We start from the raw sequence: 16,000 nt of genomic DNA, 5'->3' as shown, positions 1-16,000 counted from the left end.
TAGGGAAAGGGCAGGTAGAGAGTAAGAGAATTTGTGGGAGAGGTGACAAAGACACAAATCAGTTCCACTGCTAAATGAAAAAAAAATCGTCATTATAAAAAGGAAAAATTATTTGTAAAGGCAACTATTTTACACATGTACAATTATAACTTAAGACTAAGCTGAAGAATGAGACAATTCTATATTATAGACAATTATATTGTAGAAAATTACAACTTAGAAGACCAAATTGAAGAATCTTTAAATTCTAGAATAAAAAGACAAGGATATAAAGCTAAGAGAAAAAAGATACGGCCAGGATATCTACTATTCACTTAACCGGAGTTTTAAAAGTAGAGAACATAGGATAAAAGGCATTTAAAACACATATACATAGGTATACATACATATAAACACATACACACGATATATATATATATATGTATACCTATGTGCATATATTCACACACATATATGTCCATGCACATGTAGTTTAGAAAAATATCTTTAGAACATACAACTAGATATGTTCAGATAAAATGCCCACCAAATACCAAACAGTAACAATGACTGAAGATACATACTAAACACACACTGGTGAAAACGGTAAACTCCAAAGATAAAAAGAAATTTATGATAAGCTTCCAAAGGAACAAAGGAATTACAATCAAAATGGGAACTTAAAGTTACAAGATGATAAAGTAACATACACAGAATTCTGAACAGAAAATATTGGTACCTGGAATTCTATACCCAGCCAAACCATTATTCAAGTGTGATGGCAAAATAAAGAAACAATTTCAACTGTGCACACCTAAGAATAAATACAACCACTACGTATTGCTTAAGCGGGGGGATAATATATAAGAATGTACTTCAGCAAAACAGAAATATCAATCTAATTAAAGACTTCAAGAAAACTGTCATGGGACAAAGATAATGGTAAGGGAGAGGGAGAATAAAATTTAAGGAATCAAAATAATTGCTGAGAATGAGGATGCAAATTTTAATGTAATTAACTTGGGGAAGTATTTTAACATCTTTTTTGTTTTCTATGTCTGTGTGTATATATGTTCTGTAAATAAGTTCACTTGTATCATTTTTTTAGATTCCACATATAAGTGATATCATATGATATTTGTCTTTCTCTGCCTGACTTGCTTCACTTAGTATGATAATCTCTAGGTCCATCCATGTTGCTGTAAATGGCATTATTTCATTCTTTTTTATGGCTGAGTAATATTCCATTATAAATACACACACACACCCCCCACATCTTCTTTATCCATTCATCTGCTGATGGACATTTAGGCTGTTTCCATGTCGTGTCTATTGTAAATAGTGCTGCTATGAATACTGAGGTGCATGTATCTTTTCAAATTAGAGTTTTTGTCTTTTCTGGAAATATGCCCTGGAGTTGGATTGCTGGATCATACGGTAACTCTGTTTTTAGTTTTTTAAGGACCTCCAGGCTGTCCTCCAGTGGCTGCACCAATTTACATTTCCACCAACAGTGCAGGAGGGTTCCCTTTTCTTCACACCCTCTCCAGCATTTATTGTTTGTAGACTTTTTGATGATGGCCATTCTGAGTGGAGTAAGGTGACAGATACCTCATTGTAGTTTTGATTTGCATTTCTCTAATAATTAGCAACACTGAGCATCTTTTCATGTGCCTGTTGGCCATCTGTATGTCTTCTTTGGAGAAATGTTTATTTAGGTGCTCTGCCCATATTTTGATTGGGTTGTGGGGTTTTCTTGATACCAAAAATATAATTTATAAAATAAAAAAATTGATAAATTGAATTTTATTAATTAAAAAAACTTCTGTTTTGCCAAGGCCACTGTCAAGAGAATAAAAAGACAAGCTATACAGCTGGGTGTGTGTGGGTGCGTTTGTGTGTGTATTGATATCTATATAGATATAAAAACTCTCAAAATTCAACAGTTAAGAAAATAAACAACCAAGCCAAAAATGGGCAATGGACTTAAATACTTCATCCAAGGGGATACAAAGATGGCAAAAAAAAGTATATTCAAAGATGTTAAACATCATTAGTCATTTTAAAAAATGCAAATTCACATCAGATGAGATACTGCTATTTACCTAACAGAATGACAGAAACAGAAAATGCTGACAACACTAAGTGCTAGCAAGGATGCAGAGCCACTGGAACTTGCACACGTTGCCAGTGAGAATGCAAACTGGTACAGCCACTGTGGAAAATGGTTTGGCAGTTTCTTATAAAGTTAAGTTATATAACTTATATGTATAACTTATAACCCAGCAACCCTACTCCTAATTATTTATCCTAGAGAAATAAAGCATATCTACACAAAAACCTGTATTGGAATGTTCACAGATAATTAATAAAATAGCCAAAAGGTGTTAACAACTCAAATGTCCTTCACCAGGTGAAGTGACCGACTGTGGTGCATCCATACAAAATGGCATATTGATCAGCAATAATAAACTGTTGTCCTGTGCAACCGTGTGGATGATCGCAAAGACTATGCTGAGTAAGGGAAGCTAGTCTCAAAAGGTTACCCACTGTACACTTCTATTTATTTGAAAAAGACAAAACTATAGTAATGAAAAATAGATGGGTGGTTATCTGAGATTATGGGTGGGGAGAGGATGTGACTATAAAAGATAGCAGGAGGGAGTTTTTTCGCGTGATGTATCCTGATTTGCACGGTAGCTACACAAATCTGTAATGTGTTAACATTCATAGACCTGAACACCAAAAGGAAAAAGAATTAATTCTACTGTATATCTTTAAAAATAAAAATTAAAAAATTAACAAACTAAACAATCATCTTAAAAGCTAGAAAAACAACAAAATAAACCAAAAAAAAGTGCAGAGAAATTAATCAAATAGAAAACAAGAAAATCAGTAGACCATAAAACCAAGAGCTGATGCTTTAAGAAAACCTACAATAGAGAAAACTGTGATAAGTGTGTTCAAGAAAAGAATGACAGGTATTAGGAATGACAAACGTGATATAATCACACGTAGAAAATATTTTTGAGAGCAAATTACTTACAACTTTAAAGCAAATGTGGAAATAGAAATGAAATTACAATATTCTAGGAAAATATGACTTAGTATTTTTAACAAAATTGGCTCAAAGAGGTAGAAATTGAAAAGATAAAGTTATTCCCCAAAAGTACCATGCCCTTATAGTTGCAGGGTAGAGTTCTAAAAAACCTATAAAAAAACCGTAACTTCTATTATTTTAAATTTTGTTGTGGCGAGCCCCCTACTTAGGTCAGGGAACAAAAGAATAAATTTTAAAAAAATACACAAAATAAATAAAAAGTGGGGATAAATCATGTATCCTAATTTGAATTCTCTGTAACACCCACATACTTCAATCAAATCCAGCACTCAGTTCCTTATTGTAATGCAGTGGAAGAAGTAATGTGGAGTTGAATCCTATTCATACTGAATTTATACAATTTTATCTGTGCTCCCTCATAGTTTTCATATGGCCCCTAAATACCACCATTTTATCTGGTGCTCAAAAAATCTTCTGTACCAACGCTAGAGAGAAAACTGGATGTTTTGTACTTAACGAAAGTATGCTGTTCAGCACTGAATATTGTAAAACATGTATACTGTACTTGAAGATGATTTCAAACAGTTTTTTTTTTTTTGCGGTACGCAGGCCTCTCACTGCTGTGGCCTCTCCGGTTGCGGAGCACAGGCTCCGGATGCGCAGGCTCAGCGGCCATGGCTCCCTCAGAGAGTTTTAAAAGAACTATACTTTAGCCTTACTCACTGACATCAGAACCTAAACCATGTGTAGTGATTCCACTCCAGCTGCACAAATAGGAGGCTCCCCCTCCATCTCCTACCCTCTTACCAGCGTGAATAGTCTTACGTACAAGTAATCATGTCAGTGAAAACACAAGGTCATACCTTACATAGTACTGGGGCCATATTTTGGTTAACACTATGGCTGCTACCTTTTGAGCAAATAAGCGTGGTCTTAAAGTATAATCATCCCCAACAGACTAGAAGTGCCCATCTGGCAGAACACAGTGGTCATTCCCCTGGACTTGAGCTCAGTCTTCATTTAGCATCTCCATTTTACTCCACAGATGCCTCCTTCAGACATGAATTCTACTTCTCATACAACCAGTCCATTTCCACTAAGGTATCTTATTTGCTTCTTTGGTCATAAGGCCCACTCATAAGAAGGGATTTACTTCTGACAGGCTCATCTGTATTACCTTGCTTAGTAAAACAAAGTTTATCCTCACTAGGAATGAAAACATTTCTCCTGTCAGCAGGACAAGGCTGTTTATTTTTGCTTTCTTATTGTAACTGTAGCTATACAGGTCTCCTTCGCTAACCTGAAAAGGCAAAATAATCGCAACTGGAACAGTAAATTTTTTTACACTGTTCTTGACCACTGAAATCAATTTTAAAAGGTGTATGTATTATAAGTGTATCTAAAAGAACAGATACCAGATATGAAAATTGGGAAGAGGAGAGAGGAAGTCAGGTCACAGGAGAGAGAAAGAAAAGGGGTGGAGGGAGTTAGAAAGCTGGCAGTAACTACAGACTGATTTCATAAATACAAACACAAAGCCTTAAGAAAATTAGTCAATGTATTCCAGCAGATTAAAAGATAATATATCGTTACCAACTTGTTGTGGTCTATCCCATAAATGCAAAAGTAGCTCAACATAAGGAGTCATATGAATGTAATTTACTCCATTCGTGGATAAATGAATTCATTTATTCAACAAATACTGTCTGGCATGATGCTAGGTATGATTCACTCACATAATTCTGGCCCTCATAAATAACTTACGATCATCTTGGAAATGAAAACACTTATGTGTCAAAATTAAATATCTATTCTCAAAAACTTATTTTATATAGGAACTCATGTAATAGCTCCAATTTGATTAAGTATATCAGAAACCTATAGCAAACATCACACTTAAAATTTTGAAAAAAAGGGGATGGGAACCATTAAAACTAAAGACTTAACAGATATCGACTGCAGAGTATGGACCTTATCTGGATCCTGATCCAAAGAGTTTCTAAAACTTCATGTGTATATGACAGCCAGGGCAAGGTGTATATGGCTAGATATGTAATGATAATTAGGAACTGTTAATTTTTTAAGTGTGATAGTGGTATTGGACTTAAGGTTTGTTTTTTGAAGCCTTCACATCTTAAGAGATACATACTGAAATATTACTAGATTAGGTACTTGGGATTTATTTCAAAGTCATTTGCATTTAGGGAGTGGGTGGAGGAGTGGATAAAACAAGGCTGGCCATATAATGATCACTTGTTGAAGCTGGATGTTGGGTATATCAGGTTAATTATACTAGTGTCTCTACTTCTGAATATGCTTGAAATTTCCAAAGTACAAAGTTTTTACATTGTTTTTAATTATCAAACACAATGGCAAAAAATCAAGCAAAAAAGAACAAAAACTAAATGCAAACACTAGAGAGAATCTACATTATCAGAAAACCTTCTATGGATACTATTATTCAACATTATTCTATTCTTTTTTTCAAAAGTTATTACTTAATAACTTTTATTTGAAATATACATAAAAAAATGCACTAATTGCAAGCTTATAGTTCCATGAGTTATCACCCCCAAAACCCATATCTGTGTAAACCACCGCTTAGGTCAAGATATAGATTTTTTGACCAGCAGTCCAGAAGCTCCCATGGTACCCATCTCAATCACTACCCCCACCCCCGCCCAACCCCAAGAGGCAACTGCTCTCCTACATTAGTCTAACTTCTAACACTGTACTCATACGGTAGCTATAATTGTGTGCCTAACATGTTTTGATCAACATGTGAAATTTACCCACCCTACCTGCAGTGGTACTTTGGGGTTTTTTCCTTATTTTTTAAAATTTGTTCTTTTCCATTACCTTGTAATGAGAGCACCTTGTTCTCAAAACGTGGTCAGTGGACTCTTGGGAATTCCCAACACCCTTTCAGAGTTTAATAGAATACAGAAAGCTCACTGATTTGATTTCAGATTTCACACTGCAACTAAACTTTAAAAAACGACTTGTCAAGTTCTGGTGTAGCATCAAAGAATATTCACATTTATCTGAAAAGGCTACTAAAATTCTTCTCCCTTTACAATTATCTTTGTGAAGCCAGATTTCTTTCCTATACTTCAAGCAAAACATGTCACAACAGACTGACTGCAGAAGCAGACACGAGAAATCAGCTGTCTTCTATTAAGCCAGACATTACAGTGATTTGCAAAAATGTATAGCAACGCCATCCTTCTTACGAAACTTTTTGTTTTTGGAAATTTTAGTGGTCATTTTACATATTTTTAAAACGTATGCTACTTAAGGTCACACGTAATGGGGTTGGTTGGTTTCTTGTCATTTTAAATGGGTTAATAAATATTTTAACAATCTCTCAACTTTAATTTACCATATTTAAAAACATATATATCTGTCATACAAAAAACATTCTTTGGATCCCTCAATAACTGGAGTCCTGCGTCCCAAAAGTTTGAGAACTGCTGCTGTACAGTTTTCCCTTATGTGAATATACCATATACCATAATTTATTCATCTATTCTATTGCTGATGGACATATGGGCTCTTTTTAATCTGGAATCAAAACAAGCAAGGATGCTATGAATATCCTTGTACATGTCTTCTGACGCACGTGATGTCCCCACTCGTGTTGAGTTTATACCAGGAGCAGAACTGCTGGATCACAGGGCATGTTTACACTCAGCCTTAATAGATACTGATTGTTTTCAAAGTGGCTATTAAGCATTTGAAATGTGGTTAGTCTAATTGAGATGAGCTGTAAGAATAAAACCTACACTGGAGGGCTTCCCTGGTGACGCAGTGTTTAGGAATCCACCTGCCAATGCAGGGGACACGGGTTCGAGCCCTGGTCCAGGAAGGCCCCACATGCCGCAGAGCAACTAAGCCCGTGCGCCACAACTACTGAGCCTGCGCTCCAGAGCCCGCGAGCCACAACTCCTGAAGCCTGGGCGCCTAGAGCCCGTGCTCTGCAACAAGAGAAGCCACCACAGTGAGAAGCCCGCGCACGGCAACGAAGAGTAGCCCCCACTCACCGCAACTAGAGAAAGCCCGTGCACAGCAACAAAGACCCAACGCAGCCAAAAAAAAAAAAAAAAATTTACACTGGATTTTGAAGACTTAGTATGAAAAACATAATGCAGAATATTTCATTAATAATTTTGTATTGGTCACATGTCAAAATGATAATATTTTAGATATATCACGTTAAATACATTACTAACATTAATCTCGCTTGCTTTTTTAAAATTTTTAATTCGGCTACTACAAAATTTAAAACTATGTATATGACTTACATTTGAGGCTCACAATATGTATCTGTTAGGCAGCTATGCTCCAGGGGGAAATATAGAGAGGTAAAACAGGAAAATACCAAGTGTGCATACTAAGAACAATCTGAGATGCTTAGGAGACAGGCACCTAGTTTTGAGGAACCAGAAAAGACTTCCCAAAGGAGGTAATATGTAAAGGAAAGCTGAAGGATGGCAGGAGTTAGCCTAGTGAAGAAAGTGGTGGAGGAAGGTAAAACCAGGCAGGGAGAACAGTGTGTGCAAAGGCCAGGAGACAAGAGAACCGTGTTCAGTATGGCACAAACACGGTGGAGGGGAAGGGCATGGTGGAGGGAGTGACAAGAGACAAGAAAGAGAAAAACTAGCTACATCGTGAAGGGGCTAGTGATGCTTCTATTTTAAGAATAGGGAACTATTGGTTTTAAGCAAGAAAGTTACATAATCATATCCTCACTTTAGAAGAGTCACTCTGCTGCTCCTCTGTGTGATGTGAGTGAATCAGGACAAGACTAGAGTCAAGACTAGTTGGGGCTGTTACAATAACATAGATTAAAAACTAACGAGCCTTTACCTGAAGAGAACAGCAGCAGAGAGACGCAAACCTTAGGCAAAATCACTACTCTCAAAGCTTCAGTTTCTTCTAATAATATCTACCTCAGAGTTATTTTGAGGATTTAAGAAAAGCATCTTTTTGTAAAGGAGTTCTGTATTCTAACTCTTGGTAAAAGATTTTAGCATCACTAGAACAGGCAATAATAATTCCAAGAAACTGAATTCTATTTCAGAATATGCCAGATAAAAGATTCATGTCTTCTCCAACTCATTCAAACCTATAAGGTACTTTAACAATCAATGAAATTAAGTCAGAGAATCACATTTGAACGGTAAATTCCAACTACGACACATCCCACTGTGCTCCATTTAACCTCGATATGAAAAGATTAACACCATATCCCATCTCTAAAATCTGAAATTCAAGTGAATTAAAGGTAAGTATGAAGTTACTCTCATTCAATGGGAAAAACATGAATGTAAAACGATTTCACTTCTTCACCAAACTGATACTAGCAGGGCAGGGCAGTGAGTTATAAAGTATTCGAGAGAAACTAGAAAACTGTTCAGCTGGCTTCATTTACTTTGAAGTTTTGGGACCTTCTATATAAAATATATAGTTTATATATTCTGTAAATAAACTATTCAATCCAGGGAAGAAAGGTAAAAGTCACTTTATTTTTCCAAAAATGTTTGAAGTTCTCTAATCCTCCAATGCATTCTTGACTCTTCTAAGATATAGAGCAATCTTTAATTGATCACTTAGTAGAAAGCATTTAACTTGGGCAAAAAGTCCTTGAACTCTAACTTTTATTCCACCCTTTCCTTTTTGCCTTAAATACTCTTAAAACACTGTAGAAAGTTTTGTTCTGTACTTATTTCATCCACAAAAATGAACAGTCCTTAGAACTGAGTTCTCCACAGAACACTTCTTAAGCCTCCCCCCTTGTAACTTAAATCCCCACTCCTTAGTGTCGTATGCTATACAACTATTCACACACAACATCCCTTCTTGAACTGAGTGTTCTTAACCTTCTCTTTTCTAGATTAAAATAAACAGAAACTTAACTTCCTAAGGGTCTAAACTGATCTACTGAATTATGAAAACAGAAATCACCCGCAACCTCTCAGCCCTTTTCTTCACTCTCACCTGATGATCTCATGTCATATCACTTTGAGAATTCTCCATCATCCCACTTACTACAAAACCTACAGACCTAAGTACACTTGAACTAATATTTTCCTCCTTAACCTCTTGTGATGAGAGAGGAAGCACCCCTTTCTTCCCTATCAAAGGGGCAGTCCATACTCTTCTTTCCACCTCCACTGCTGCCACCTCAGTGTCTCTCACCTGCATTACAGCCGAAACCTATCATCCCACCACTGCTCTTGCCTACTTCTCAACAATCCACACAGGGGCAAAAGCGACTGTTTCAAAACAAAGATCACATTACAGCATTTAAGCTGTGTCAACAGTTATACTTAAACCCAAACTCTTTACCATAGTTTCCAAAGCCCTGAGTCCCTGCCTAAGATTCTAGCCTCACCTTGTCACTCTTATGACCACTGTGCTCCGGCTACTGATTTTATTTGTTTACCTGCAACACACCAGCTCTTCCACATCAGCTTTTTCCTAATTCTGGGTCTTTTACATGTTGCTCCCATGTGCAAGGCTCTCTTATCCCAATCATAACATGGTTAGCTGTCCTTCAGGTCTTTCATTCTCCTCTACAAGGAAGGCTTCCTCTAAGTACTCTGTGCCTGGTATTCACTATCGCTGTCTCCTGTTTGTTTTTTGTTAAAGCACTTACTACAAGTTATTCACTAGACTGGAAGCTCCACGAGGGCAGAAACCACGTCCACCAGGCTGTCGTGCCTTACGTAGTGCCAGACATAAGCAAGCGCTCGACAAGTATTTGCTAAATGAATGAAAGAGTGAAGAGAGACAGGATTCGGTTGCGGTCCTGGCTGCGTTACTTCCTAGTGCTTTGATCTTAGATAAGTGACAACTTCTCTGAGCTTCAATTTTTCTCTTCCATAAAAAAAGGAATAAATACCTTGTAGGATTTCTAAATAAGACCTAATGAATATTAACAGACTACGAATGAAGACCACCCACAGTATCTGAACTTAATTGAGTAAATGTTAGTTTCCCTCCCTTCCTTCTATAGTTTAGAGAGAATTCCCTAAGCTAATTTCATATTGAAACTAGAGAAAGAGAGACAGACAGACAGACCTATCTATCTATATACACATTTACTGTTGCATCTACTTAAAAGGACTAATGACATGCATCTAAACAGACAAATCGGTAACTGGTATTTGTAGGATCTAATTCAATCCTACACCTTAGAAAATAGAGAATAAGTAGTATACATCTTACTCACCCCTCCCACAAAGGACCGGGTGGAGTGAGGAGAAAATGAAGAGAAACCAAGAAACGGGAGGGAAAGATAACCTGAGATATTAGAAATCATTAATTCAACCTCAATTCCTAAGTTTAGAACAACCTTCATTTACCTATAAAGACCTGTAGCAGGAACAGGATTAGTACTCATTCCGAAATTCTGAAATAAAACATTTTCTATTTGCTTAAATCTACATACATCTCACCTATATTAAAGGTACTTACCTCCTCTTTACCTTTCATTCTTTAAACTGTAATTTCATTGATAAGATGTAAAACCAAAACAAAAGCCCTCCAAATACAAAAACGCCTCACATCAGAAAAACAAAAAGTTCTCATTGTTGCCTTAATTTCTTGATAAGCTTTAAATTTTCTAACCACAAAAGTTAAGTCCTTTTTTCCCAAACATTTTTTTAAACTGCTGCTCACTTTTCAGCCTGACATCATTTCTAGGTTTTCTTCAGAGATTTTCCTGTCTGGGAGCCTTCTAAATCATTTACCACACATCATTCACGTCTCCTCCACGCTCTCCCCGGAACACAGCTGCCCCTCTGAAAGGGGTCATTTAATACTTTCTGCCTGGTAACCACCTAGAATTTTGTGGAATGTGCTGCATACCTTTATATTCTCCCTACGATAGGGATATAATTTAGATTCTAAACCCAAGGAAGGGTTTATATTAAGCAATTAATTCAGTTTTATTCAACATATTTTATGTAATCAAGGCTGACTTTTTGAGAAGTAATTGGAATCTGGTTTAGGTTTGTTCTCTCATGTCCTAGTTATTTCTACAACCTTTCTAAAATTGGAACTTCTAGCCTATCCTTAAACTGGAAATTTATAAAATCTTGCTGAAAGTTCCATAAAATTCACAGAGAAAGACTCACTCATTAGACATAAGATGCAAGAGTAAAATATATGCTATGCTTCCACAACATCTAGAGCAGCAGCGTGTACAGAAAGAATTTTTGACTATAATAAGCTGAAAACCAGTTTAAAGATACATTTTTGTCATAAGTCAGTCAGTACATGTCAGGGAGAGTTCTTACTGCTCCCAAAAGCTCTAGCAGCAAGTAACCGAAGACTTTACCACCTACAACTCTTCAAGGCTACTGTAAAATGATATACAAATACAGCAAACATTTAAAATTACATTTTAAGGCTTCATCTAGGGCAGTGCTTTTACAAACTAATAATTGTATTCTATAAGTGGGTCCAAAATTACTTTATTGAGTCCAAACCAGTACACGAAAAAAGGAAGCAGGAGAGAAGGGAGGTGAAATAGGTTAGAAAACATCAGAGTACATCACAGGTAGTACCAGCAAGTATTATTTCATGAATTTTGTTTTGTTCTGTATACTGGGAGTAATATAAAATGTATTTTAGGTATTTTAATCTTCTAAAAAAGATTAGAGGGCTTCCCTGGTGGCGCAGTGGTTGAGAGTCCGCCTGCCGATGCAGGGGACACGGGTTCGTGCCCCGGTCCGGGAGGATCCCACATGCCGCGGAGCGGCTGGGCCCGTGAGCCATGGCCGCTGAGCCTGCGCGTCTGGAGCCTGTGCTCCGCAACAGGAGAGGCCACAGCAGTGAGAGGCCCGCGTACCGCAATAAATAAATAAATAAATAAAAATAAAAAAGATTAGAAAACACTGATTTGGGAGACAAACAGAGCGGAAAAGGATAAAGCAATGGAACTGCCCTAATTATCAAATTATGGCTTGGGAGGTGAGCAAGGCTAACAGCTTCTATTGACGAGGAGACGGTTTGGAAAACCTCCACACATTTTAACAGCCAGATATCCCCGTGTGAGATATGAAGAAGCACCTTCTCCTCTTACAGCAGGCCTAACACATGCCCATCAAGGTCACAGCTGCTCCCACTAACTGTTCTTATCCCTTCAAACTTCCAACGGCAGAGGTCAACCTTTACCTTCTCCTAACTCTCAGGAACATTCGGTGCAGTTAAGCTACAGCACCTCCTGAAAGATAATTGTTGGTCTTTGAACACCTACTCCTAGGAAACATTAACTGTATTCCATATCATAATCTAGAGTTTCAAATAAGGCTTTGGCATTCAGAAAAGTAACTGGGAAGTAAAACAGTCATACTATTCCACTAAAACAGTCACATTTATTAGTTACATAGTCCACTAAAATGGTCATGTGAAGAAACTAAGCACCAAAATAAAAAGATTACTTTTAAGGTATTTGAAATGTTTCAAAGATTCAAGGCACAACCTGGAGCCATTTAATATTACAGTTTAATAGATAAGAAAGAGTCACTCTGTGAAGAGTTAGTATTGGAACTGCCCAAATATCAGCCAATCAACCTGCATTTTTTTCACTGGGTCTAAGTTAAGGGTTACTCTGCATATTCAGTTGCATTAACAGAGGTTTCTCATTATTTTTGAAGCCACTTTGAAAAAAAACCACATTTTGCTGTATAAGGGACAGTTTCATAAATTACAGTGTATATTTGTTCTAAAGGCTCAGAACAGGTGATGGGTACTTCTCAGGATGCATACACTCATCACAACTACTGCATATTCAAGTAAAACAACCCCACTATTGTTATGAAAGCACACACACCCCCGCCACACACACACTATTATTATAGCTGCTGCTTCTCTAATATAAATCCACACAGGACAGAAGAGGACAAAAAGTGCAGCAATAAAGAGAATTTCCCCGAATGCAGAGTGAAGGGTTCCTTTAATCTCTGCTCACAGTTTAGTTTCCCGCCTGGCTCACTACCTCCGTTTTCTTTATACTTTAAAACTTGCTGTGTGGCTTGAGATATCAACCCTTAGCATAATCACTTGCTAGTTTTATAATGTGACCCCACACTGTTGGAAAAAGGAGCTTCAGTCTTTGCCTACTAACAATTCCTCACTAAACACAAATTCCCAAAACATAAATATCTGATAAACATCTACCAGAAAGTCATTTTGTGTACAAGTACAAAAGAATGCACCAAGACAAATTCGGGGGTTCACAGCCTCTTATCCCTAGAGGCAAAAAGAAGTTTAGTTCAAACACTAATGACATAGCTCTTAATGAAAGCAGAGCTAAAAGAACCTGTTTATTTATCCAATCTGATCAGACATCACTAAGACTCAACTCTGATTATAGTAGAGGACAAAGCTGGACACTCTTAATCACCCTAGATTAAAGATGCCTCTAGCTTTCTGCTCTCTCCTGGGCCATTACACCAAACCTAGAGCAGAACTACACCCACCTTCAGGCTAGAAGAAACACATAATAGCTTATTGATCTCTGGTGCAGACCCAAACCCACAAGTCACCAAGCAAGTAGGGATCACAACCACTTGATGCAACTAACAATCAGAAGTCATGCACTGGGTCTTCTGTTCAAATAAGCACACCACTGGCAATTACCACATCAAATGTGGACCAACTCCTCCCAAACAAAAATAAAAATATATTAATCAGGTCAGGGAGCAATACATTCTGAACCACACAGAAAAACTACTATTTCTTGGTTGGCAGTAAATGTCGATTTCAGTTCATTAAATTCTTCATTTCGTGTAATTTCTCAGGTTTTAAAAGTTACCTGACATTCAATTCCATAGATAAATGCTTTCAAAAGAGATAATACTTGCTCGTAAATTCCATGTTGACTGAACTCCATCCCCACCACCAGTAGTGGAATTAAGTGTTTGTGGCAAATGACTTAAACTTTTCAGAAGTAAAATTTACCAAAGAATGATAACTTCTAATTATTTTCTTCTGAAGAAATCAAAGCACCACTCCCAAAAGTAAAGGTTAACTGTGTTCTCTGAAACAACTATACAATGTTTTTAACTGATGACCAAAAAGAGTCAAGCCAGAAGTGGAACTCAAGTCTCTCAAGCAATGAATGTTCTTTCCAATTAATTCCATTTAGCTCTTGTTCTGATCCCTGTGTACTACGTAAAGCTTGGTCCTTACTCATAGCCTCAGCCTTCTCTTAACCTCAAAGGAATATATGTAATACAACCCACAGACTGGAATAAAGCAACAGTGACAACATTAGTGGACAATGATGGATGAAATGCCAAACGAACTGCGAGTCAGGGCAGACATGTACGCCCTAAGAGGGAGAGACTGAGGTGGGGCTGGAAACTATTTTCTGGCCTTCTTCCGCGTGCTGCTCCAGAGCAAGGGGCAGGATCCTGCATGCCCGGGATCAGCAGAGCCCCCGAAGTGCAGGGATGGGAAGAAAATAGCGGGCTGCTTTGCCAGGGAGTGGGGAAGGTGAGGGATCGGTGCGGTGTGAATTCCACTGAGGAGTGAACTTCCTGGCCCAGGGCGGGTGTCGGGGGTGGCAGGACGGTCCCGGCCAGCGGCGGGGGGCGACCTCCCTCTCTTTCTCCCACAGTCCTACATCTGTGTGTGCGTGTGTGTGTGTGTGTGTGTGTGTGTGTGTGTGTGTGTGTGTTATTCAAGGGGCTACGAGTCCCCGAGGAACCAGCCGGCCACCGTGGCCCTCCAACCCATGTCGGGAAGTCCGTCCGCCACCCTCTAGCTCCCAGGGGGCTCCCCGGGTCCGGGACGCCCAAACACCCTCCAACACCCCGAGGATCTGGAGACAGACGAATGGACCAAAGCATCTTCGTGTGTGGACACCCCTCCGCTACATCCATCCCTCGCCGGGTCTTTGTCCCGCCGGCGGCCGGGGTCTCTGCCGGGTCCTCGGGGAGCCCCCTGTCCTGGAGGCCTCGGGGCCCGGGGTCGCCCCAGCTTTGTTCGGTCAGCGGGGCGCGGGGACCAGGACACTTACCATACACCCCGGCGAAGAAAAGCAAGACCAGCGCAGACCTCCACCGCGGAGACTCTTTTGTGCTCCAGCGACGGGCCATAACCACGGCAGATGGAGCGAGCGAGAAGGAGATGGAGGAGGCGGAGGCGGAGGAGGAGCTGGGGCCAGACGCCGCCGCCACCGAGCCCCCGGCTGCTCCCTGCGCTCTCCGCGGCGGCGGGAGGGGGAGGGGCCGCTGTCGCCGCCGCCTCCGCCGCCGCCCGCGCGCGCTCCCTCTCTCTTTCTGCCTCCCTCCGGACCCCCTCAGCAGCTCGCCGGCTCCCACCCTGGGCGGCGCGAGAGTCCCCCACGGGACGGCTCTCCCGGGAGCCGGGGTAGCCAGCGCCGGTACGAGGTGAGGGGGCGGCGGACGCGCGGCTCCAGCCACGCGCCGCATAGGCTAGTCGGCGCCGCCACCCGCCAGACAGCGCTAGCCGGTACCCGCGCCCATCCGTGCGATCGGCAATCCCCTGGCCCGCCTGCCTTAGTTCCCACCCCGCGCTTAGCTGGACTTTCTAAGTCTCGGGACCGCTTTCCCCGTGACAGAGGCCGGAGGAGCAAGGCAGTGCCAATAGATGAGCGAGCGAGAGAACGCGGGTCGATGGGTTCCCCTGGGCTGGGGAGTGGGGGCTGGCTTCGGCGCTTCGCTGAAGTCAGAGGTCTCGGGGCTGCCCCTGCGGGTGTATGAGGACGTGTTGGGTGGCGGAGAGTGGCTGCGTGAGCGAGGAGAGTGAGTGTTCGGAGGCTGGGAACTTGGGAGTTACTCTCCCCTACCCCTCCCTCCCTTCCTTGACTTAACCCGCGCGGAGCTCGGAGGGGGTGGGCGCAGGTTAGTGCCGAGACCCCGGCCGCTGGTCGCTGTGAATGCCTGCTGGGGAGCTGGGGCTGGACGCCCACGCTCAAGG

General features: G+C 40.2%; 1 protein-coding gene across 2 annotated transcripts in view; it reads right to left on the bottom strand.

Annotated features, from left to right (window-relative positions):
* Positions 1-15,258, bottom strand: part of LRP12 (LDL receptor related protein 12) — an 84,688-nt gene extending 69,430 nt beyond the window's left edge. For both annotated transcript variants that reach the window (XM_007446545.1, XM_007446544.1), the window contains exon 1: positions 15,078-15,258. In XM_007446545.1, coding sequence (XP_007446607.1) covers positions 15,078-15,156 — 79 coding nt within the window. In that variant the 5' untranslated portion in view covers positions 15,157-15,258. The remainder of the gene's footprint in view (positions 1-15,077) is intronic.
* Between the last annotated feature and the right edge of the window lie 742 nt (positions 15,259-16,000).

This window comes from Lipotes vexillifer, unplaced genomic scaffold (genome assembly GCF_000442215.2).
Source record: "Lipotes vexillifer unplaced genomic scaffold, Lipotes_vexillifer_v1.1 scaffold327, whole genome shotgun sequence".
Lineage (NCBI taxonomy): Eukaryota > Metazoa > Chordata > Mammalia > Artiodactyla > Lipotidae > Lipotes > Lipotes vexillifer.
Note: the sequence above shows the minus strand (reverse complement) of the source record. Positions and strands in the feature narration are given on the sequence as shown.